At 42.4% G+C, this 24305-nt stretch overlaps 1 protein-coding gene across 1 annotated transcript in view; it reads left to right on the top strand.

The window, feature by feature from the left end:
• TBX15 (T-box transcription factor 15) overlaps positions 1–23884 on the top strand; it is a gene marked incomplete at both ends in the record, with an annotated part of 100528 nt that extends 76644 nt beyond the window's left edge. The window contains 3 exons of the mRNA XM_079697507.1: positions 222–286; positions 13664–13761; positions 23100–23884. Coding sequence (XP_079553633.1) covers positions 222–286; positions 13664–13761; positions 23100–23884 — 948 coding nt within the window. The remainder of the gene's footprint in view (positions 1–221; positions 287–13663; positions 13762–23099) is intronic.
• Positions 23885–24305: the final 421 nt, after the last annotated feature.

Here is a 24305-nt window from a genome sequence, read left to right as displayed (position 1 = left end):
GAAAACCTTGGTTTTTTGGGAGACGTGGGTCAGATGGGTCAGACTTCTGTGTGCCAGGACCAAGTCCTGTATCAACTTCAATATAAATCTCAAACTAAGAGGAAACTAAATAAAAACAGCAGTTGTTGTTAACAGAGTGATTTTTGTTAACGTTCTAGGAGCAACCAAAAAAGAAGTCAGTTAATATAAATAAAATTCATGCTTTTTTTGTTTGTTTCCAGATCACCAGATTAAAAATTGACAGAAACCCTTTTGCTAAAGGATTCAGAGATTCTGGAAGAAACAGGTGAGCAAACTGGGCAAGAGACTCACTGACCTTTCTTTTCTATATGACATTCTTTTTCCCAAGCCCCATTGGTGGCTTCTGGCTCTGGCTTTTTGGAGAACATTTTCATGCTAGGCAACTGTGCTGCCGCAGGCAAAGAGAAATGGATAGTTGATCCAAGAATCAAAAAGCTGCCCCCCAGAGGTTGAACTATCCAAATTCTTTGTTAACACACTGTAAATCATCAGATTGAATCCCTCATGGTGTTTTTCTCCTCGCGTCGTACTTGGTAATTTAGTCACTTAAAACAAATTTGACAGTGATTTATTGTCATTAAAAGATTGCAACTTTTTCTGATAAGTGTCTATAGGTGGCTACAGCAACTATAGTAATATCTCCTTTATTTTTCATTATCAGGAAAAAAGGAATTGTGGACAAATAAAATTTTTCAGAAAAGTATTCCCTATAAGAGCTAAAACTTTGTTTAAAAATTGACCCTTTTTCTCCTAGGAAATATTTCCAAACTCTACTAGATGTTTTCTGCTTTAGTAAAGAGAGTCTATAGAACACTCTTTCTTGATGACCCAGCATCATCATTATGATTAGGTTGTTATACTGTGGAGCTTTTAGGAATTGGTGACGTTTGTAGGACTATTTGCTCCTGTTGTGAATAGCCTTAGGGACTGTGGTATTTTTCTGGTTAACTCTGCTTCTGTCTAAATCCTTCCTGTCTCATTCTTCATATATAAAATTAAAATCTGTTATTCACAGAGAGTTAGGAGAGAGCTGAAATTGGCAGGGAAAGCAGATACATCGAAGATTGTTCAATCAGAAAATTTCATTTTATATAAACTGTACTGAAACAGCAAATATGACACATGCGTCCTGTAAGTGTGTAGACCTTGAAATAACTATTTACTTTAATATTCAGACATTTCCCTAATTTGGGGGCCTTTTTTTTTTACATCTGAATGACACAGTTTGTCAGGATTTATCTTTGCTATTTTCTCTTCAAGAGTTTTCAGATAAACTATCTAATATTATATTTAGAATCACTTCGTGAACTATGTAGCACATTATATTAGAACCTAGTTTATGCTAAAAATCAGATGTATGTAGTGATTTTCTTTACAAAATGATTTATGAAAGCACTTTTTATGAAACTTTTATCATATTTAAAATACACTTAGATTTCTTTAAAATTTTATTTTCCTCAGAATTTTTTAAGGTCACATCTATTGAGTAAGTAAAATTCACTTGAACTTCTGGTTTGAAGATGACAAAATTGAGTAATATTTTCTAGGTCAAGCAACTGGTTAGTTGTATAGCCTCAGGCATATGGACTCCAGGCCGAATGCTTTCCAGTTAATGACTCTTTGTTTAAAATAAGAGGCCTTTGTTTTCAAAATTTAGCCAATGAAGAAGCCAATACTTATTCCTTCCATTTCAGATAGACAGTCCTCTTCCTCCCAATTAGTTTCTATTCCATGTCCAGGTCACAAAACATGCCTGTGAGCCATTTCCTGTTGCCTCCTTTTCAGGGCTCTGCCTCTGGGCTTATTGAGGAACTTGTTAGTGATAAGGAGCTCAAATAGAAGCTGGCCTTTCATAAAGAAGCCTCTAGGGTGTTTAAGATCTTTAGCTTGGGGTCCATGCATGCATTTCAGGAGTCCTGTGAGTTCCAGATATTGAAAGAAAACGTGTGTGTGGATGAGCCGTGTGCATTTTTCTGAGGAGAGGTCTACAGCTTTCTTCAAATTTTCAAAAATGTCTGTGACCAAAAGTTAAGAATTTCCACTCTAGACATCACCATCTGTCTCCAGAGACCAACCCTACTGACTTTAGTTATCCAACTACTTTCTTTTTCTTTCCTTCTGCATCTCCAGTGGCATTTAGTATTTGTTGATTTTATTCTTGGCACTCCAAAGACTGCTTTCTTTTTGTCTCTTTTTTCTTTGCTTTGTCATCCCATTGGATTCCTTGTTTTTCAGAGGCATGACTTAGAACAGAAAATTGGAATAGAGTGGCTGTGTTGACCAACATTAGAGCTTGCGCTGGGAATTGGAGCCACGCTTTAATCTTGAGATTAAGACCTTGTGTCTTGAAGCATTTGTCTCTGGTTAGGAAATTGTGATGACAGCTCAGTTAAAGTCCCAAGGTTCTTCTGTCCTCTCACTGGGCTAGAAAGGACCTTGACACAACATTTGGCCCTGACCTGTGTCTGCCTTAATGCTGGTGAATATCTTACTGCTCAGGACAGACAGTTACTTGTCTGTCCTGCCTGGTCGGCTGCTCTTCTTTGTAAGAACTCCAAGAAAGCAAAACTATGGATCTTCATTAGCCCATGTCAGTGCCTTATTTATTTATTTCTGATCGCATGGAAATTCTTCATTATGTCTTATTAAATCTGCAGGCTGTCTTAAGTAATATCAGTAATTATAGAAGTTATTTGTGATTGAACACTTACTGTGTTCCAGAGCTTTTATTTACATTCTTTCTAATCTGTAAAGCAACCTGTATTTTACAAATGAGGAAACAGGCTCCGAGAGTTTAAGCAGCTTTCCTAGTGTCACACAGTTAATTGAAGAAGGGATGAAAACCCAAGTCCATCTGATGTCAAAGTCTGTGCACTTTGTGCTTTATCATGCTAACAGTTTAAGCTTGACTTATTTTATCTTCAACAGATATCAGGAATAGAGCGCTCTCTCTAAACTCCCTTCATCCACTTAAAGATCCTACTCAAGTAGCCAGAACCTTCTCTTTTCCACATAAATCAACCTATATTTTCTGTCTGTGTAGACTCTTCCCCATGACTGTGTCATTTACTTCCTATATCCCAAAAAAAGTTTCCATAGTCAAGGACAGGAAGTCAGTCTGAACGTCCCTAGCAGGTGAAACTGTGATACGATGAGACTGAAGTCACCTGTGTCATGAAGGGACAAGGATGAATTAGGGAAGGTAGAAGCCATTTTCATCCTCCCACACTCTGGGAAGCTAGACTAGAATCAACTTGTTGGGACAAGTATTGAAGCCCTTATATTTTCTCTTTAAAAAGCTCAAAATGACCTGATAATCACACTTTAACTCTCACTAGCTGCCTGCAGGATGAGGGCAAGAATTATTAATGCCATTTTGCAGATGGGAAAATTGATGGATGAGGATATAGAGGATTATTTATAAATCTTTGGGAAGAGGTGGCCTGTGCCAAAACCAGAATCCAGTTAGTTCATCACCTTCCCACCAGTGCCCACCAGTGCCCCATCGCTGGCCCTGCTTGTGCTAACACAGTTCTTCTTATAAATCTGTGATTTTCCCCATGCATTTTAGACATCAAATGACTCGTACAGACGAGCATGGTTTGATGAGTTGCATAGAAATGTACCCCAAACATACGGATTACATTTCCTTGAAAAACACATGAGCTTAAAAATTAGGGGGGAAAGTGCTTGGCCAATATTTTTTGGTTTTGTAGAACACAAAACATTTGTGGAATACTTTGGAGTTACAGAAATTGCCAAACCTCAAACCAAAACACATTCAGGTTTGTCGATCTCAATCCATGCCAGTGCGATCCCAAGGCTCCAGAAGGGAGTGTGAGAGGAAAGCAGGGGAGGACACAGCCGCCCACTGCACTCTCTTGAAATGCCTCTCATGAGTCTCTCTCATCCTGCAAGCCTCTCACTGCAGTGCAGTCAGAAGCTGGCTGGGATCACAACAGTGCCCTCTGAGTGTCGAGAAGAACTCGAGGCAGCTGTGGCGAGGACACTTAGTCCCCATTCTTATTTGAATGAAAAGAGATATCCATGAGAAGTAGTCCTGGCTTCTAGCCCCATCACTTTCTCCTTCCCCTCAGTGGGAACCAAGGTGACTGATGTGACTGCTGAGTCTGGAACTCTTTAGGACCTGCTTGTCTGCAGAAAGTGTACCATCTGGGCTCTTCCCACTGTGTGGTAAGCCCAGCAGAGGAGGCCTGAAGTTCTGGGAAGTCAGCTTATTTCAGGGAGTTCTAGCTCACTCCTTCAGCCTTCACACCTATGTTATAGTCTCCAGACAATTTTTATCAATAATAAAACTGGTATTTTGGTCTCTACTACATCAGTCTCCTAGGTCTTTCTTGGAAATTTATTCTGAGTTCAAATGAGGACAAGGGATGATATCCACTGGGCCATCCAGAACCCCAACAGGAGTCCTAGTGAGTTCACTGTGTCAGCTCTGTGATATCACCATCATCAGAGCCCATCAGAGTTCCTCCTGCTTCTTTAAGAAGTGTCATTCACACGCTGTAGTGTGAGAAGGTCACTACCCTTCAGCCTTTACTTATGGAGCTGCTACTTTTCATTCCCATGTAATTATGTCCCTGATTAGAAGTCTCCACCAAAGTGTGTGTGTGTGTGTGTGTGTGTGTGTGTGTGTGTTCATGTTATGGAGAAGAGTAGTAGACATATGGTTCTTTTGGAGTGGAAACACTGACAGATTTTGCTTCCAGGCATTGTCTCTGCAATGGGAGGGAAATTGTTTATGTCTAAATTGTTCTTCCTTCTAGACTTCTCAGAAAGTATGTGGCCCAAATATAGTTTTGGGTGAAAGGGTCAATATATATTTACCTTTAACAGGCCTAGCCCCATGGTGCAATATCCAGCATTACCTGTGGGAGATTCCTCTTATAAAGAGGAGAGAGTAACACCTTCTTGTTCCTGGGGGAAAATAGATTCCCTCGGCCTGACAGTAAGTTTTGTCTTGTGGTCTGTGTTCCTGGGTTCTGTCTGGCCCCTGCTAGAATGAAGCCCTTTGAAGACAGAACTCTACCTTTTTCAGCTTCCTGTTCTTAGATTTCTTTTCCTGTAGTGCCAGGTATATAAAGTAAAATAATAATCATTCATTTAGTTACAAAACATTGAACAGAGTTGACGAGTGGCAGAGAAGTTAAAAACCAGGACCTCGGGAGGGAGAAAGCCTTACCCCAACCAAGGGTGAGTCAGGTAGAGCAAGAATGGAGAGCTAGTTTTAGATACTAACTAAGAAAGGAAGAAAGAGTGAATCTATAAATAGTCTTTGTTTGAAAGATTAAGGGCAATTTTGATTCAAATCTGAGATGGACTGCTGCTGGAAGACACTGATTTAGCTTAACTGTAGATTAGACATGCACACCCTTCAGGCCATCTGACCTGGCTCTGCACAGTGGGTGCATGTCTGTGCTGCCTGGCTCCCTGGAGAAGGAAGACACCCAGCAAGTTCCAGAGGCATGAGCCTCAGGAAAGAAGGGCTCCCAGAGGATGAGCCCAAGCAGAGTGAGGTTTAGTTGAGAAAGGTCACAGTAGCAAAATGAGAGGTCAAATTACATCTTTGGTGGTGGCCACCCCAATGATTCAGTTCTTTCCAAAGAGAAGACAAAGGGAATGAGGCTGAAGAGAAGCACTCGTCTTTGCATTGAGTCTCATGGTTGAGAAGCAGCCTCGGGGTGTCTATCTGTCCACGTGCCTGGGGAGCCCACTGTGCTCAGCTAGAGGGAGAATTGCCACTGCAGAGACCTTGCACTTGAAAGGGGATAGACAGATGAGCATAAGGAAAGAAGACTCTGTGGGTCTCAGCCCACATCTAAAGTGAAAACCTTGTCCCTGTGAGGAGTGGCTCCCAAGATTTTACAGAAAGCCCAAGTAAGCTTGGGAACTTTTATATAATTCCCAGTGACTTCCTCCAAAGCAAACACATACATAAAGAGGGGAAGATTAAAATTATGACCTGTCAAGTGGAGGGAAGGTTCTATGAACTTGTTTTAGAGGTGCCATGGACTCTGTGGCCCTAGGTTCTCCTCTGTCAGCAACCTTCATCCTGTCTTGACCTTGGGATTTACCTGTACTTCCAGCTTCCATAGTATCTAAAACAACTGCAAGGGGGATTGTCCCAGGTGACCTGGTTTCCTCCAGATGCTCCTTACTGGCCTGGTGCTCCAGGAGCCACTGCTATGGCTACATGACAGGTCCCCCTTGGAGTGGCCCTTCTGTAGTCCAGGGAGTTGCTGCAGCTTTTGGGGAGGACGTCTTTGTCTCTGTGGAGTTCTCCCCTGGAGGCTTGAATAAGGACACTCAAGTTCCACAAAGCAGGGGCTGTCAGAAAGGGCCAGTGGCAGGCCCTGTATTATGGGGAGGTTGGTTTACGTGGGAAAGTAGTTTCAATAGGTCGCCCCTCACTAAAAAACAATAGGGCCTGCAGCTTGAAGTGTAGGAGGCACTGAATCTGAGCTAATTCTCAGAGTGTTTCCAGCAAGCACTGCTGTTTGCTGGGAATGTGGCTGGTGACAGCCTTTCCGGTGCCTAGTGTCCCTTACATGTGTCGGGGGATGGTGATCTAAAAATGGAGCCATTCGGTGCATCACGGGAATGGATGTATTTACTTGTTGGAAGAGGATGCTTAATGAGGCTAAGACTTAACCCAAAGGAAGGAATCTCTACTGGTTGTGGGGAAAGTATTTGGGAGTAAAGATTTGTTTGTGATGCCCCTCTTAAGCAGCTGCTGTCTCAAGGCCATGTTCACAGAGTGAAGAGCCACCTCCTTGGCACGATAGGAACTCCTGTCAAGGTCCAGCCCCTCCTCACAACACCCAACAAAGAGAAGTATGCAGACAGAAAGGGGACTGTGAGATGAGGAATTAGAGTGCTGGAAGTTAACAGGAGGGAAGAGGAAAAAAGATTAGCCCCAGGGCCAGATCATCCTTGCTTAGATCCAAAAGAAACAACTTTTCTTTGGGAGTCAAGGTACAGGGTGGGTCTCTAGTATAAATCTGTTGGTAGATTTCTCTAGTATAACTAAGTATCTCAAATCTTGTCTACACCCTTATCTAGCTATTAAGCTGAACATACAAAATTTCCTTGTTGTAGGTCAAAAATAGTAAGATATTAGCAATTTCATATAGTTCAACCTTGTAAATTTATTTCTAGGCATCAAATCATATGTATACAAATAATAGTAAGAATCATTTCATTTAGTATCTGTGGTCCAAGTTTTCTATTTTTACCTCTGAGTTGATTGGTATCAGTACAGCCTTTCCCATTTACTGATGGTAAAACTGAGTACAGTGAGGTATTAGCTTTTAGAATTTGCAAAGCCAGCCAGTGACAACATCCAGAGAATGAGGTCTCACTCCTCTGATTGGCATAGCTTGCCCTTGTCCACCTCCATTTCCCTGTCACTCCTGAAGGCAAGCTTAGAGCCAAGGAGCTGACCACTCGCTTTCCTTCAACCAGCACAACTTTCCAAGTATCTCCCTCACTTTCAATTTCTGTATTTTCATTTGTTCTCCCTAGAGCCATTGGCTGTATTTTTCCAGCCAATCTCATCCTGCTCATTCCTGGCAGTCTCACTAGCCCCTGTAGATTGTGTATACTCTTGTTATCCTGGCACGGGTGCCATTCAGCAGATCTATGGAAGTAATCAGTGCTGGACTCCCCTGCAGGCATTGCTGCATCTGCAATTCAAGGTAGCTGGCTCCATACTGGACTCTGGCAGCAGCATCCTGCCAGACTCCTCCTATTCATCCAGGCATTAGTTATTTTTCATGTCCCCTGGCTTATGGTCTTTCAACCAGTATTTAACATTTTTCTCTGCCTTGTTATTTGTTCTCCCTCCTCTGTCATGAATCTTTTCCACCATTGTCCTCCTGGCCATGTGGGTTTGCCAGAGAAAGTTGGCAGTTGTTTTATTATCTATGGCTCTTGCCCAGGGATGGTGTCATCTAACAGATAGACGTCTGTTTAATGGCTAACATATTGGAATCTGAAATATCTGCAAGATAATGAGGCCTAAAGAGGCTTGAGGGACACGTTTTTTGTTTTTAGAGGAGAGAATGAGAAATGAAATTAGGTAACGTAGAGGTCCTTCCACATTCAATCCAGAGCCAGAGGGCTGACAAAGCCTTGAATCCCAGTGAAGGAAAAGTCTTTTCTCGTGTTACAGATCACAATCTGAGCAGATGGCGGGATTTCTTTTACTTGAGTTAGACCAATGGTCCTCACGCTTTCATTGTATTTTCTCTCTTGTTTTGAAATATTTTGTCTTTAATCAATATGCATTTATTAAGTTACAATTAGGAGGAAATAATATCATTATCCCCATTTTACAGGTAGGGAGACTTTAGGCGTGAAAAGGTTATACAACTAGGCAACGTTGCGCTAGTAAGCGGCAGGGTTGCAATTGGAACCCAGGCAGTCTAGCTCCTGACCTTGTGCTCTTAACCACTATGCTAATCTGCCCCTTGTGTGATTTAGTATTACTAAGTTAAAGTGAGACCATGCCAGTCAAATGCAAAGAAACTTATTGTTTTAGTCAGCCTGCTTTGTGTTATCAAGGATTTTTATTGTACTTCTTGAGGCAGTGAAAACTCCTTATGGACCACCGTCGCTACCTATTCAGACTCCAAGTGGGGACAGGGTTCCCAAGTTGGGAATCACTGGGTAAGGAACAATTTTAACTCAACTCCAGTCATCTGTCCATTGGACACGTGTTCGTCCAAACCATTGTAAAACAAGCACATCAATGACATCCAGTTCATCAGGTAGATGTATTTATTGTACATCTAAAGCCAAGTTTTGAATGATGGCTCTTTTGCCAATTTTCAGACCTCCACTGGGAGGTCTTTAAGAATATCTCTGGACAATAAATATCCTGAGGAATCTAAAGATAGGAGCCAATTCCAGGTCCAGTGAAGGAGAGGGATGTGTGGAAGGTTTGACCTAACCTCAGTGGACCAAGGACAGTCCAAGGAAAAGGATTAGAAATTTGACACATGATGATTAGATTTGAAAGAACAGTATATTCTGGTTTTGTGTCTTTTCAAATGTTGGAACAGGAGGAGAAAGAAAAGGAGTTCAGGGGCATAGTATCGCCCATGGGATAAAATCCAAGTGCCTCACATGGAATAAATACCCATGGTGTCTGCCTGCCTCCCCCACCCTGGCCCCCATCTTGCACCTGGAGCTCCAGTCACCCTGAACTATTTTCAGTTCCTAGAACATGGCTTCTCTTCCATACCTCCACGTCTTTGCATATACTATTAACTCTACTAAGAAAGCTCTTTCTGCCTCTTGCCTGTGTGGAAAACTACTGAGTGCCCTGTAACATTAACCTTAAATAACTGGCCTTTTATGGAATCCCCCTTGAGTTTTCCAGGTGTATTCAGTACATCTTGCTCAGTGCCTCATGGCATTGTCTACACATCTCCAGTGTAGCATCTATCACACAGTTCAGAAATTAGTCATTTACATGTTGTCATCTTTTTGTTGAGCAGGATTCTCCTTAAGGGTAAAGACCCTGTGTCTTTTTTGCATTTATATCTCTTGAACCTAGCACATAATTGTTTTCCTGATTGGATAACCCCTTTTTGACTTCAAGACCCCATCTCAGTAGACTTCCCTTAGTCCCTGACTGTCTTCTATTGAGAGATAACCAGTGATCTTATCAATCCCTATCATAGGTTCCTGTTGTTAATGGTATTACCAGCAAAGAGTCAGATGTCAGAATTACAAAGAAAATAAATGAAAGAAACATAAAAAATCATTTTCTATCTCAAGAGAAATAAAAAGCAGAAACTATGCATTGCTGTGTTACCTAACAGTTCATGAATGTAGTTGTAATTGTTATAATTATCATATATTTGCTGAACTTCAAAGGGATGGTCCCAGCTTTTTTTTTTGAATGAGAAGGTTGGAAGAATATTTCTGTGCACTTTGGCTATTTTTCCAAATCAGTTGATCTCAAGGCATCATCAATTTGCAAAAGAGCTCTTTGGCTTGCTTTCTGTCCTTCCTTTTCTCCCTTCTCTTCAGTACATTCTGTTGGTTTGGCCAGTGAGCAGACTGAAAAGTCTAAAGAGAAGAGGCCTGGAAATCAGAGAGGTGATTACAGCCAAATGACTTAACAAAGGGGGTTTGGATATGGTCTCTGTTGTCACTGGAGCAAACAGGGAAAAGTAAGCAGAGGGGGACACTTGCCAATTTGATCATCTTTGATTGGAAACTTAAGAGATGACATCAGGTCTCTGGTGTTCAGCAGACCCGGAGAGGCCCACCATGTGGAACATGTTAATGACATGTGGTTACCTAACACCACTATTTTTTTATCTGTTAGACAATGAATTCACTTTCAAGAACCTTGAGATAAAGTTTTATAAAACTGGGATACAATGATGATGAATAAGTAAACAACGTGTTGCTCAGTATAAACTTTGAATAGACATCCAAGTGGCTGAAGACGTCAACAGGTGGTTGGCAAGGATTCTTATAAGAGAAGATGAGAGTATAAATGACTGGCCTCTGCTAGGGAACTCAGACTCTGTTGAAGGTCAGAAATTCCATGACCAGAAAAGAAGAAACCAAATGAAAACTGAAACCTCTCTGGAACCTGAGTCAAGAAAGGCACAAACAGCTATACGTAGAAGCAATTCCCAAGTCACCAGTTCTAGAGGACTCTCTCTGTCTTCAGATTCTTGATTTAATATCAAGTTGTTTTCCTAAGTGTTAGGCTTAGAAAAAATGATTGCTGGTTAAAGTTCAGGAAATTGTGACTCAGTAATAAAAATAGTAATAAAAATAATTCCTTTACTTATTAATTTAATGCATATCAATTGAAGTCTTGTCATGTAATAGGCATTGTGCTAAGTACTGGGAGGTGGAAAACATGGTGGAGAGTGAATTAGCTAATACTTGTCTTGCTGTGGCCCTTCACCAAATCCTGATAAATAGAATTAGTACTACTGAACAATTAGATCTATCCAAGGAAGCTTAATGGAGTTTGAGGACAACTAAGATGTGGCATATAGTAAACAAATAGGATTAATTTCTTAAAAAAGAGATCCACCCTGAATATATAAATAGATTCAGTAAGGTCCAGGATGAATCTGTGAGAGATAGATCCACAACAGATTAGTAACGTGTGGTTAGGGATGTGTGGACTTAGCCATTAGATGTTGGTAGACATCCCCCTCACCCAACTTCGTCACCAAAAAGACCCTTCTTGTGAAGACACCTGGACTGGATGGACCATGGGTGTGTCCATATGTGATGTGTCATACATTATGTTCTTAACAGTTAAGGAAGGTCTTCATGATGAGGATGTGGAAAGTGTCTGGCACTCTTACCATTTACCCATGGGTAATGGAACCAGAGGGTAAAAGTTACCTCAGATACTCCAGCACAAGGTCAAAAAAACTTTCTAACAGATCTGTCCCCAAACTAAATATTTTCCTTGGGAAATACTCAAACAGAGGCTGGATAACTCTCCATCTGAGATGGTATCATTAGATTTGGATAAATGGATAAATGGTCGCTATCCTATACAGCGTTGACTACTTAAATAAAATTATTAACACCTTTGCTGTAGTCTTTTTGCCTGTTATGAAAATAAAATCAACATTGATTTTTTATTCCCCTAATAAATATAACATTGTCAGTATATCAGTGTTTTATAGCTACCTCACAGTCTTCTATCACTTTATTATGAAATGAGAAGGGACTGTTCTTTGTCCCTGAGCTAATATTTTGTCCTCATCATTGGTACATGTTGCTGGGAAGAATGGATTAGGAGGTGGAACAATAGAGACCTTGCCATTTGCAGTGAGCCTCCCGTGCCATTAAAGGGAATCCTAAGATGTTCTGGTGAGCCCCCAACATTCCAGAACAGGGCAGTAAGATCTAAGCCTGGCCTATCTATTTTTTATATCCATCAAGGCTCAGCATGGCTTTATCCGCCTATCCCCTTATTATTCTGAGCTCCCTAATTGCCTGGACTCTTTCTTCCCACAAGTAGTTTCATGTACTGCATTCAGCGTTAATGCAGGGTGACTATGTGGAAATGTCTTCTATTCCTACTTTTAACAGATTAACAGCTAATAAACACCATGCAACACCCTCTCCTCTCAACCTCTTCTAAAAATACAGAGTTTAATTTGCCAACATTGGTGTATTTAAAGCCTCCAAGATTCCGGGGAAGACTTTAGAAAGTTAACTGTGCAAGTAAGGCCAGTTCAGAGAGGAAATTTTCCAACACAAAGAGCCAATCAGTGTATCAGCAGCTCATCACAGAAGAACCTCAGGGGACCTTATAGTCATTTATAAGGAAGGGCTATTTGTTCTCACTTAAAGTAAAGCTTCTCACTTTATTCTTGCTGTGCCAGACTGAAGAGAAAGCTGGAAATGTATTACCTAGGGAGAAGGACAGCAGCATAAGTTTCATCTCAAGAGGGAAAGCTTGTCTTTTCCAGGAAGGGACACCATGTTACTTTCCAGCAACTTTGCAGTGAAAGGACTTATGCCACCTCCTCTTCTCCACCCTCCTTCTCCTACCTTCCTCTACCCTAACTGCACCTCTTTCCACTTAGCTAGAAGTGAAGCAGTTAGTTTTAAAGAGGAGTCAATAATCAGAAGCTGTGTTCAAAGCCTCAAACAAGGCACCAACCAATATTCTGTTTTGAGGATACAGAATATCAGCAAGAATATGTCTAAGATAATCCAGATAGCCTGGATAATTATGTTAAAACAATGTTCATCAACATCTCATATATATATACCTATATATGATAGAGAGAATTTATTGTAGGATAAATTAGGCAGTGTGCACATAGTTCAATGAATGGAATTTCTAGTGTCAATGAAACAGAAGCCTTAAAGTAATACATTGGTAAAATATTGGATGTTTCCTGGAGCCCCAAGTGCATGACTCTCAAAGACCAGTTTGGTTATTATATTACAAAATACAGATCAACATTTGCAGACATGTATTGGTCTTTTTGTTTGAGGTATAATTTCTGGGACCAAACCCTCTTTGTGCCTTCAGGTAGGTATTTCTTGTTGCAGCAGAAACTCAAGTATAGTTGAGTGCTTACCTCTCCTATTTCTATTATGGTGCTTGTCTCTGTTTAAGAGGATTTAAGAAGCCTTTCAAGGCACAGCAATATGACAGTTTCACTGACTCCACGTACCCGGTGGTGGAGTTGACTCTGGGACAGGCTGTGTCAATGTGTGTGGTAATGATGATCACGTCATCCTGTGCTAGAGAAATGGTCAGTGCTACTCTCTGCTAAACTCTATTCATGATATCAGTGACCTTGACCTTTAACATTTTTTTTTTCACGCAGACCAAACCTTCTCTGAAGAAAGGTTGGAGTGAAATTCCATCATAGCTCTGACTTGCTTGCAGATAATCTGAATTGGGTTAATTTCTTCTTTTTCTTGCAATCCAGCGACATCTGTACCTGTGCTCTTCCAGACTAATTTACCCTGGTGGTGGTATCTCTCAGTGCCTATGCATATACTGCTTCTCAGACAAACCATTTCAGGATTTTTTTTAAAAAAAGTCCATGCATTTCTTGGGATTATTTACAACTTCCTTTGCTGGCTTTTCTCTGTGTAGGACCGGACTGGAAGCCATCATGGAGACTTATGCATTCTGGAGACCCCCTGTGCGCACACTCACCTTTGAAGATTTCACCACCATGCAAAAGCAGCAAGGTAAAGCCCTGGGCAAGGCCTCTGCTTAGAGACAGCGCTGGGGAGGGAATGGGAGCTGAACTGAATATAGCACATCTGGCCCCAAGCCAAGCCACGAGTTACACCAACTCTCCTGGAATGAAGAGAACTAGGTAGCTCCGTAAATAACCAAAGCATCACCACTTGTGCAACTAAGCAGGTTTCAGAGGCAGTGTTTCACCTGGCACCCCAAATTCTCTCTCCCTTCCCAAAAGCAAGGTTACGTAATGGTGGTGAAATGATTATTTCTATCACTAAGCATTCATGTAGCCCTTGGGATTTGGAGATCTTCATAATAATTTCATTTATTACTCATGGCAGCCTCATCGGTTTTCTTATTCTAGTTTGTGGATGAGAAACAACTTAGCTCCCGACAATGGGAATAAATCGCTCAGGTCTGACAGTGGGGAGGGAGCTGCCGCAAGCCCCTCTGAATCTTGTAACTTGTGCTGTCTCCTTTTTTGCTGATGTGGAGCCACACCCATCTCAAGTGCATGGGCGAAGTGGACTTTTTCCTTCCATTGCTTTGTGCTTTTCATCCAGTTTCTAATCTCCCTTCTCTTGCAGCTCAGGTTGGGAAGCCTGTGGCCATGTGTACAGATGGCTCATGGGCGGATTTCAACTCCTTTTCTCAGTTTAACCACTGGCTCTCCCAAGGCGCAGCACCCGTGCACCTGGGTACCCAAGTGAAAGCTTCCCAAAATGTCAGACACTTTGTGAGTTTTCCTCTCCACCCTCCTCTTGCCCCAAAGTGACAGTGATCAAAATTACAGATTGAGCTCCTTCTGTTCTGTCAAATGATTGCCATTAATAGAGTCCTAGTTTTTGAATTTGGGGCTTTGTGATGTAGGAGCCCCTTCTGGGACTTGATAACACATTATATTATACTCCCTTCTCAGGGAGGTTCTAGCAGTTTGCACACTAAATTAGGTTTTGTAACCTGAATTACTGAACTCCCTCAGGTTTTAAGATGGAGATGGTGATTAAAAGCAGCAGCTCTGGAGTGAGGCAACTTGGGTTAGGCTCTTATCACTGTTCTTGCCTAGCTTGGTGACGTTGGCCAAGTCCCTCATCCTTTCTGACATTTAGTTTTCTCATCTGCATAGTGGGAGAATATAATAAAATTCTTGTGAGTATTAAATAAGATAATGCATTTAAAAACACAGTAAGCCCTCAGTACATGCTAACTGTCATTGTCATCATCATCATCATCACTGTCTTCATTCCCCTTATGTAACTGAGAAGAAAATGTACCAGGGACAGGAAATGTTGCTGTTCTGATTAATAATTATTCAAAACATGATTAGACTGTACATCTTCACAGGGATCCGGGGAGGCAAATGATCCAGAATTTCCATCTCTTTTTTTAATAAGTGGAGGAGAAATGGAAGCCCTTCATATGAAGCGACTTGCTCCTCATAAGGCTGTCATAGAAGCAGGGTCGATATGTATTCAGGGTGTCACTGCGGCTTTGACGCCCTGGTGGCCCTTAAGAGGCAGAGGTTTATGGAAGTCAGGAAATCTGGGCCTTCATCTTTGATGGTCACTAACTCTCTATATACCCTTGGCAAGCTACTTCTACTCTTGAGTCCATTTCCTCACCCCAAAGAGGGATAATTATTTTTTGTGAAGAATTTAATATATAACATGCTTTATTTAATATATGCATTTATAAATGCATTTAATATATTTAATATCTAAACATGCTTTATAAATGAAAACGTGTCATGCAAAGACACTTACTTGACCCTATTTATTTCTGAGGTGGCTTCTTGCTCATCTGCCTTTGCTTTATGTGTTGACTCTCCAAGCTCTAGCTAAGCAGGAATTTGTATCACAGAGGCTGGTGTGAGACGGTGGGCAGGGATATTGCCAGTTCCTGAGAGCAAGCATTGGTGGCGACATTGTGTTCATTGCTGTGTCCCCAACATCTACTCCAGGGCCTGGAACCCAGGAAGCCCTTAATGAACAATGAATGAGGTCACTTGGTGGCACTGTGGCTCAGGTAGGCAGGGTCACTATCTGATTAAATCTTGGAGCACAGCCACCTGAAATGTGCGTGGATACAGATGTGGAGTGATAGTTGTGGATGGCTACCTGCATTTCACCAGCATGTGGACCCACTGGGCAGGTGCATGCATGGGGAAGCTGCAGGGGAGCCTGCATTGCTAAGGTGTACAGCATAGCAGGTTTCATGGTGCTTCTACTGAAATTTTATTGATCTGAAGACTTATTATTGACATGTGGGAAACAATGGTTTAAGAGAAACTGAACTTTCAGACCCAAATGTCACACTTATTCACTGAGTCCCTTTTTATGCTGATGGGGGGAAATGAGTGTGGAATTATTGGATACATATGGTGGTGAAATGGGGCTAGAGGAAAAGCCAAGACTCTATTAAATAGTTTAATTGGAATACATTTTTGAACTATACACTGAACTTGATCCAGATTCTCATTATTAAAAAATATGTGGCTTGGTTTCTTGACGTTAGCAAAGGATGTAAAAGTCACAACACCCATATTCCCTCTTCCTTTAAAAACTGAGAGTTCCAGTAACTCTGGACAGTATCAGTCATAAAATGAAGAAAAGAGACATAGCCATCTGTGTCGAACTGTTTTGTGTCTTAGAAGACGTAAAGAGTGGTGAGCGTCTGGTGGAAGCTTCAGTGGCAGACTGATTTTGTAGTAACTCCCTTTTGGTGAAGAGAGTATTGGCAGTGTTGGCACCAAACCGAAGATCCAAAGTGACCAACCCACCCAGGTGTCCACATTACCTCATTGCTTCAAGCACATGGATATCTGGATGTCAAATACGGGGCCCTGGGACAGTTCTGTGCTGTTGCTGCTACTGGACACTGGATCAGCCATTCTGCTTGAGCAAAGTTCAGGGTGCTTTTTCCCTCTTGCCCTTGCTGTCATTGTAATTTCTCTTTCATTGAGACCCATCTGTTGATAAAATCTCAAGGAATGTGCTTAGGTGAATTAGCCATGGTTTTAAAAAAGTCCAAATCCTTCTATTTTCAAAAACATATTGAATGGATGCTCTATATAGTTGTTTCCTCTGATGGAGAAGAATGCATGGGATTCATTATCCTCTGCCTTTAACACAAAAGTAAACTGAGGGGCTTCCCTGGTGGCGCAGTGGTTGAAAGTCCACCTGCCGATGCAGGGGACACGGGTTCGTACCCCGGTCCAGGAAGATCCCCCATGCCGCGGAGCAGCTGGGCCCGTGAGCCATGGCCGCTGAGCCTGCGCGTCTGGAGCCTGTGCTCTGCAACGGGAGAGGCCACAGCAGTGAGAGACCCACGTACCGCAAAAAAAAAAAAAAAAAAGACAAAAGTAAACTGAGGCACAGAGCAGCCTAGTAACATATCTGAAGTTAAGTGGTGGCAGAACTAAGTTGAGAACTCCAAAGAGGATCTCCTGCCTTCCTGGGCACTTTCCTTTCCACCACACCTTCTTCCTTTTTACTTAACACACACACACACACACACACACACACACACACACACACACAATTAGCTTACTCATCCAAGTGATGGCTTAGTGTCAGCAACTTGACTGTTAACTCTAAATAGTAGGTCCATATTTCATTTTTATGAAGTCAAGTGTATGGTTTTATTTTCAGACATCTTCATTTAGAATCAGCAAGGAGTTTATACTGTTGGAGAGTCTGGAGATAGGAATTATATTTCAGGAATGACTTTTTCCTGAACACCGCTGTGGCAGGACAAAATGAACTGAACAAGTAAGTTATGTTGGCAGAAGTGGAGTGAGGTGACACAGACGAAGACGTAAAAAGAAATAAGAGCCAGGTTCAATCCTATTGTTCTGATGATATCCTGATGTTGCCATGAGGTTGTTCTGATTATATATATATATATATATATATATATATATATATATATATATATATATATATATATATATATATATATACAATGGAGCTATTTGTATAACCAAAACTGAGAGAGTTTTTGTGAGTGGCATCTCCAAGTGATCTGACAACTGTTGTGAGAAAAGGAACCATCCTGGACCGGAACACCAAAGCTGATCATATGTCTCCACCTGTGGATAGAAGGAGACCTGCCATTTACAGAAGGTCTCCCTTCTCCTCAACTGGTGGTAGACATCACTAGATTTCAACACCTTTGCATCTTTTAATGTTTGTCAGGCAGTTAAAAATTAGGATCATGAAGGTCTCTGTTGGTGTTGGGATTTTCATCAGTTAGATTTGTGTTCATTAGAGTTTGGTCAGTGAAAGATAGCAAATACTGAGCAAATTCATAGGAGTAAAAAGATTAGGAACGGAGTCTTTGAACTACTGTGTGATCATTATAATGTTTCAAAGGTAGCCAACTTATGCTGATCTCATTTATCCCTGAGACAAGGAATAATGCCTGCGAGGAGTTCTTGACAAGGAGGGGAGAGTATCTCAATTCAGTCTATTAAAGCAAATGATTATTGGTTACATATTCTATTTTGGCCCGAAGTCGCTTATGCTCAATGCGTCCAAAATGGAGTCCATGATTTACCTCACAGACTTGGCGCCCTCTCCTGGGGGAAGGACGCCACTATCCATTAATCACCTTAGACGGTTCCCTCTCTCCTTACCCACCATATCCAACCTTTACCAGGTTCTTGATTCTGCCCACGTCTCTAGTCTCCCTTGCTACCACCCCACTCCAAGCCATTATCATCTCTCACCTGACTTCATTCTCCGGCTCCCCAGGATGGTGACATAGCTACCAGCATCCCTGGCACCTGCATCTTTTTAGGCTTAAATCGGATGGGAAGGGTCATGTGCCTCTCTCTCAAGATTTCCAGCAAAATCTCACTGAGTCTCACTGACTCTAATTGGGATACCACTGAATTAATTACTGTGGCAGGGTGTGGGGATGCTTAGATTGTCCAGGCATGCATCACATGCCTTCCCTGGAGGTACAGGTGAAGGGGTAAGAGTGGGAAAGGGGCTGTCTCTCAGTGAGAAAATGGTACTGTTGCCAGGAGAGAGGCAGATTAGTTCTAAATGACAATAACAACAGATGTAAACCGCAGCAGGGAAGGCAGTAAAACAAGTAGCAGAGAAAACAAGCAAGTTAATGGAAAGTGAAAAAGTGGGGGCTATTCCACCTAGGGAATGTGGTAAGTGTGAAATAGGGCCATTGAAGAAGCAGAGAGACTCAGAACCCAGAGGACCAATGTGAAAAAATGAGAACGGGTGAATATATTAAAAGCTATTCTAAAGGGAAGAGGTTTGGATCTATGCATATCTTTAAATTTTATGGAGAAGGATGCACTAGGAATCTTTCTAGGATTGAAAGCACGCAATTCCCTTTAGCACTATAATGTTTCACATTTGCATTTTGAGAAGGGTACTTATTTCAACTAAGGGGAATACCTTAGTTGGGATGAACTGGGCTCTGATCATTAAACTTTATGGCCTCTGAGTTTATTCCCTGGGATCAGTCCATAGGGTGCTGGTATTTTACCTCTTACCTGTTTGAAAGCCTTGAAGAAGACTACTCAAGGACACACAGTGAATCAGCACTCCTCAGGGACAGATGCCATCAAGTTATATGACAGAAGAGTGTGGTTCGTGGCACCAAGCAATTACATGGAAATTTATTCTTCACTAGCCCAGATGGGGTTTTGTTTCACTGTGTTTCAATTTTTTTTTTTTTTGGTGAGGGGGTAGAAAGCACAACAAAATAAACCCAAAAGGGAACTGTACGTGAAAGCCTCCATGTTACAGTCTGGAAGTGATCAATCTAAAGATGCAAAAGTCAGCAGGTTTGGTATTCAGGATTTTCATGGTCACATTTAATTTGTCTTCATGGTACACAAGTATATTCTAGGTTATTGTCCTCGTATGGAATCACTGCTAAACATGGATTCTTTTTGGTCATTTTGACTGTTAGCTTTGGATATTGGAGCAAGTTAATGTTGAATATGAATTTCGGGTACCTTCTCACTTTGGGCCATGGGTAAAATAGGAGGCAGGGAAGTGCAGTGGTGGAGGATTGGTCCTGAAAGGCTGGAGAGTTTTCAGCTACTCAGAGCATTACATTTTAGTCACCTCTCAGATGTGGATTAAGACCTCTGAGGATAGTGGGAAAGACACCAACCTACCTGTCCGAGTTCAGTTCCACTTTGCTTGATCTGATCTGAGAAGAGATGGAGACATGGGGCATCTCATTTCCATCCCAGGTGAGGAGTGAGGGGGAAAGGGCCGACAGTTTGGAGAGGAAACAGAGTTGGATTAGCCTCGGGAATATGGGCCCGGTGGGTGTCCAGTGCTCCATCATTCACAGTTCTGAAGGCTCCTGTAGCCTGTTACATCCAGGCAGTTGGCTGTGACATGATGCTCCCCCGAGTGTGGAGAGACTGAGATGCTCATCTCCATGGACAGAGGCCAACACCCCACAGCCATCCCCATTAGGGCCCAAATGCCCTAAGATGCCTTTCCCTTTCCTTCACTCCTTCTTCACTGATAGAAGAGAAAAGAAAAGGAAACACATTTTTATGCCTGTGTGCACTTTGTAATCTGTATTATTTCATCTAATTCTCAATACATACTTACAAGGTCAATATTCAAAATTTCATTTATATGGAGAAGCTCACTTGCTAAGGTTCCATAATCAGTAAGACAGCTGAGATTAGTACTGGGCTTGTCTGACTCTGTAGTCCACATTCATCCATTTAATGAAGTTTAAATCAAGACTCGTAGAGCCCTCCGGACCCAGTGAGCACAGAGGGGAATAAGGGAAAGAAGAGAAGGCCACGCAGGAAAAGGAGGCCTGCTTTCCTTTGAGAGGCAGCTCTGACCCCTCTGTATCAGAGTGGCCTGGCCTCCCACTCGGCCCTGGCTCTTCTGGGACGAGAGAGCTCTACGCAGCTGTGTTGAAATGCACAGGGAGGGCAGCCTGCCTCCTTCTGCTTATTTAGCACTTGGCCGGCACTCCCAATCTTGTTTAACAGCTGACAAGCTGTTAGATCGTAAGAGAGTAAAGACTTCTCTGTATCTCGGTTTGCTTCTCTGCAAAACGAGTGCCAATAGTCTTCTCTCTCTGTGTGGACTTTGAAAAATGGCTGTTATCTGTACTGAGTATTTTACGTGCCTAAGAGCATTTCTTCAAAGGGAATGGAAGCCATGTGACCTTCTCTTGGGCAGGCTTGCTCTCCCTCTTCAAACACTAGCTCGTACGGGCACTCTCTCCCCCTGAAGCTCAGCAGGCTACCAAGTCTCATTTCCAGTGAGTGTCATTTGAAAGCCAAAGCAAGCTGACTACAAACTTTTTAACATGTGCCTCTCATCTGCTCAGCAGAAATCCCTGTAACTTGTTAATAGTTCCCGTTTTATTTTTTTCTAGTGAAACCAATTGAGGCCTTAAATCAGTACCATTCGTTCCATCTTGGGCCATCCGAGAAAACCATTTAGGGTTGTAAAACGTCATCTGCTCCATCTTGCACTTCCTGCTGCAGGGCTAGGGCTCGGGCCTGATGGAGCATACCTATAACGGGACAGTACAGCGTGCTGAACAGGGGGTCTCCTCCAGGACCACATAAACACCAGATCTGGGAGGGCAAGGACGGACTTTCAAAGAGAGGAGACCAGATACACATCCCATAAAACACAAATCTCTTTACAGCTGGAGTTGAGTTTCTCTATTTGTGCCATAGCACTTATTTCACTGAAGTGCCTGGCATTTAGGGTGGAAGAGGGAGAAAATGTGTAGGACGCCTCAAAGAGGAACCCCACGCTGGCAGAAAATGAACCCCTGAGCTTCGCATAAGTCACCATAGGCTAGGCTGTTCAGTGGTACAAAAATAAGAAGTGTGTTTTTCCTCATCCTTCCTAGCTTTCCCCTTCAAGAACTTCCTCGTGCTTAAGTGATTCCTTGGAAAGTACTTGTTACTGGCCATTCACACTTTAGCAGAAATTTAATCCTCAGACATAAATTCTGAGAAGGACAGAAACTGAAGCCTATCAGTTCGAGCCCTTGTTTCACAGATGAGGTGATTTAAGACGTAGCCTGCCTTGCCTGTGGTCAGGAGCTGGATGGAGGCCAGTGAACCTAGAATCAGGCTTGGTGCCCTTCCTTCTATGGTCAGTGCTGGCTTACTTCTCCAATGGTATTTACAATGTTGGCCTTATCTCAATTTGTGGAATAAAAATCTTTTTACTTCTCTTAAGGGAACTTAAGATATAAACAAGAAACAGAGAAGGAGAATTTCCTGAAATGATTCTAAAATCAGGAGCTGTTTATGTCTAAATCCAGTTCTACCTTGGAAGTTCATTGGGGAAATTCTTTTGACCAAGCAAGAGATGATATTGGTTGGGCTTTGTAAAAAATTTAACTCTGAAAAAAACCATTAACAAGAGCTAAATTTGTATTTCTACAGCCCAAACTGCTACAATATCTGTGGAGGTAGGCTAAGGCTTTTTGTTTTTTTTTTCCTGTGCTAAAAATTAGCTTTGGGTTTCTCTTTGAGGTATCTGCCTCTCAGCTTGCACATCTGGACCTTCCTCCCTGGTACACTGTGGATGGTTTCTTTGTATCCCTATATTTCTGGAATCCTGCTGATTTCCTTCACATTTTTTCTCACTGTTAAAAACCTTATTCCTGCTCCCTTCTACTTAAAAGTTCCTTTACCCTTGTATAGCAGCTCATGTTCTAGGAACCCCCGCATGAGTTGTGGATGACCTAAAGGATAACATGCTCCTTGAGAATCACAGCTCTCAACAATTCTGGGAAAGTCCCAACCTTGCCCTGATAGAGAAATTCCATCATGAGAGATTCCCTATGGAAGACAAAGTAGCTTCCCATTCTGGAATTCACATGAAAGGTCCAGTAACCCTGACACTCACCACTGCCTTCAACTTCCAGTAGATGAGACAGGAAGTGGGTGCAGCACTGCTGCTCCCCAGCCCGGTAAAGGGGAGGCTTGGAAAGGTCATTTTTGACCGTCTTAAATTACCTGAGAATACATTTGAAGTAGACTGGGTTAAACTGGCCCTTTGTCTGTTGGTGCATCAGCCACCAACCCAGTTCTATTATCCCTAGGTTATTAGAACAGCTCTCTCAAATACAAATTCAGGTATTTTAGGAGATAAAAGGGACCTGGACATCCTCTAACCAAAGAGTGGTCCCTGGACCAGTAGCCTCAGTATCATCTGAGAACTTGTTGCAAATTCTCAGGCCCTGTCCCAGACCTACAGAATTCGAAACTCTGGGGTAGAATCAGCGATCTGTGTTTTAATAAGCCCTTCAGGTGATTCTCATGTCTCAACGGTATTTATGTTTTATTTTTCAGGAGGCAGCACAGGCACTTCCCCAACCACCTCCAGCACTGGGACACCATCCCCTTCAGCTTCTTCTCATCTTTTATCTCCATCCTGTTCTCCTCCAACATTTCATCTGGCCCCCAACACTTTCAACGTGGGCTGCCGAGAGAGCCAGCTGTGTAACCTAAACCTCTCTGATTATCCACCATGTGCCCGAAGCAATATGGCTGCCTTGCAGAGCTACCCAGGGCTGAGTGACAGTGGCTACAACAGGCTCCAGAGTGGCACTGCTTCAGCCCCTCAGCCCTCTGAAACCTTCATGCCCCAGAGGACTCCATCCCTGATCTCAGGAATACCTACTCCTTCCTCGTTGCCTAGCAACAGCAAGATGGAAGCCTACGGTGGCCAGCTGGGGTCCTTCCCCACTTCCCAGTTTCAGTATGTCATGCAGGCAGGCAATGCAGCCTCCAGCTCCTCATCACCACACATGTTTGGGGGCAGCCACATGCAGCAGAGCTCCTACAATGCCTTCTCTCTCCACAACCCTTATAATCTATATGGATACAATTTCCCCACTTCCCCAAGGCTAGCTGCAAGCCCAGAAAAACTGAGCACCTCTCAAAGCACTTTACTCTGTTCTTCTCCTTCCAATGGGGCCTTTGGAGAGAGGCAGTACCTGCCTACAGGGATGGAGCATGGCATGCACATGATTAGCCCCTCAGCCAATAATCAGCAGGCGACTAACACCTGTGATGGCCGGCAGTACGGGGCGGTCCCAGGCTCCTCCTCCCAGATGTCCGTTCACATGGTTTAGTGGCCAGTCCTAGCACCACGGAGCCTACAGCAGCCACGGCCCCAGAATCTCCATGGGCAGATCCTCCTCTTTGGGAGCCCAACGCCTTTGAAAAACAAGAACTGTGTATTATTATTATTATTTTTTACTGGAGGAGGAAAGCACATACCCAAGAACAAGAGACATTTAAGCCACTGAAGGATACTTGTGGTGGAATCATCTCTGACTCAGTGGCCATTCTCCTGCCTTCCCAAGTCTTAGTTTTATAAAGCATCATCTCTCCAGAGTGGCCTTTGAAGAAACTGAATAATCATTTTATAATAATGTTAAGGGAGATGCTAGCATGTAGCAGTCATGAAAATTACCCACACACAAATACAGGTCTATACATACATACATACACACATAATATGTGCATGCATGCATACACACATACATATAT

Source organism: Hyperoodon ampullatus (genome assembly GCF_949752795.1).
Source record: "Hyperoodon ampullatus genome assembly, chromosome: 2".
Classification (NCBI taxonomy): Eukaryota; Metazoa; Chordata; class Mammalia; order Artiodactyla; family Ziphiidae; genus Hyperoodon; species Hyperoodon ampullatus.
This window is presented reverse-complemented; position numbering and strand designations above follow the sequence as displayed.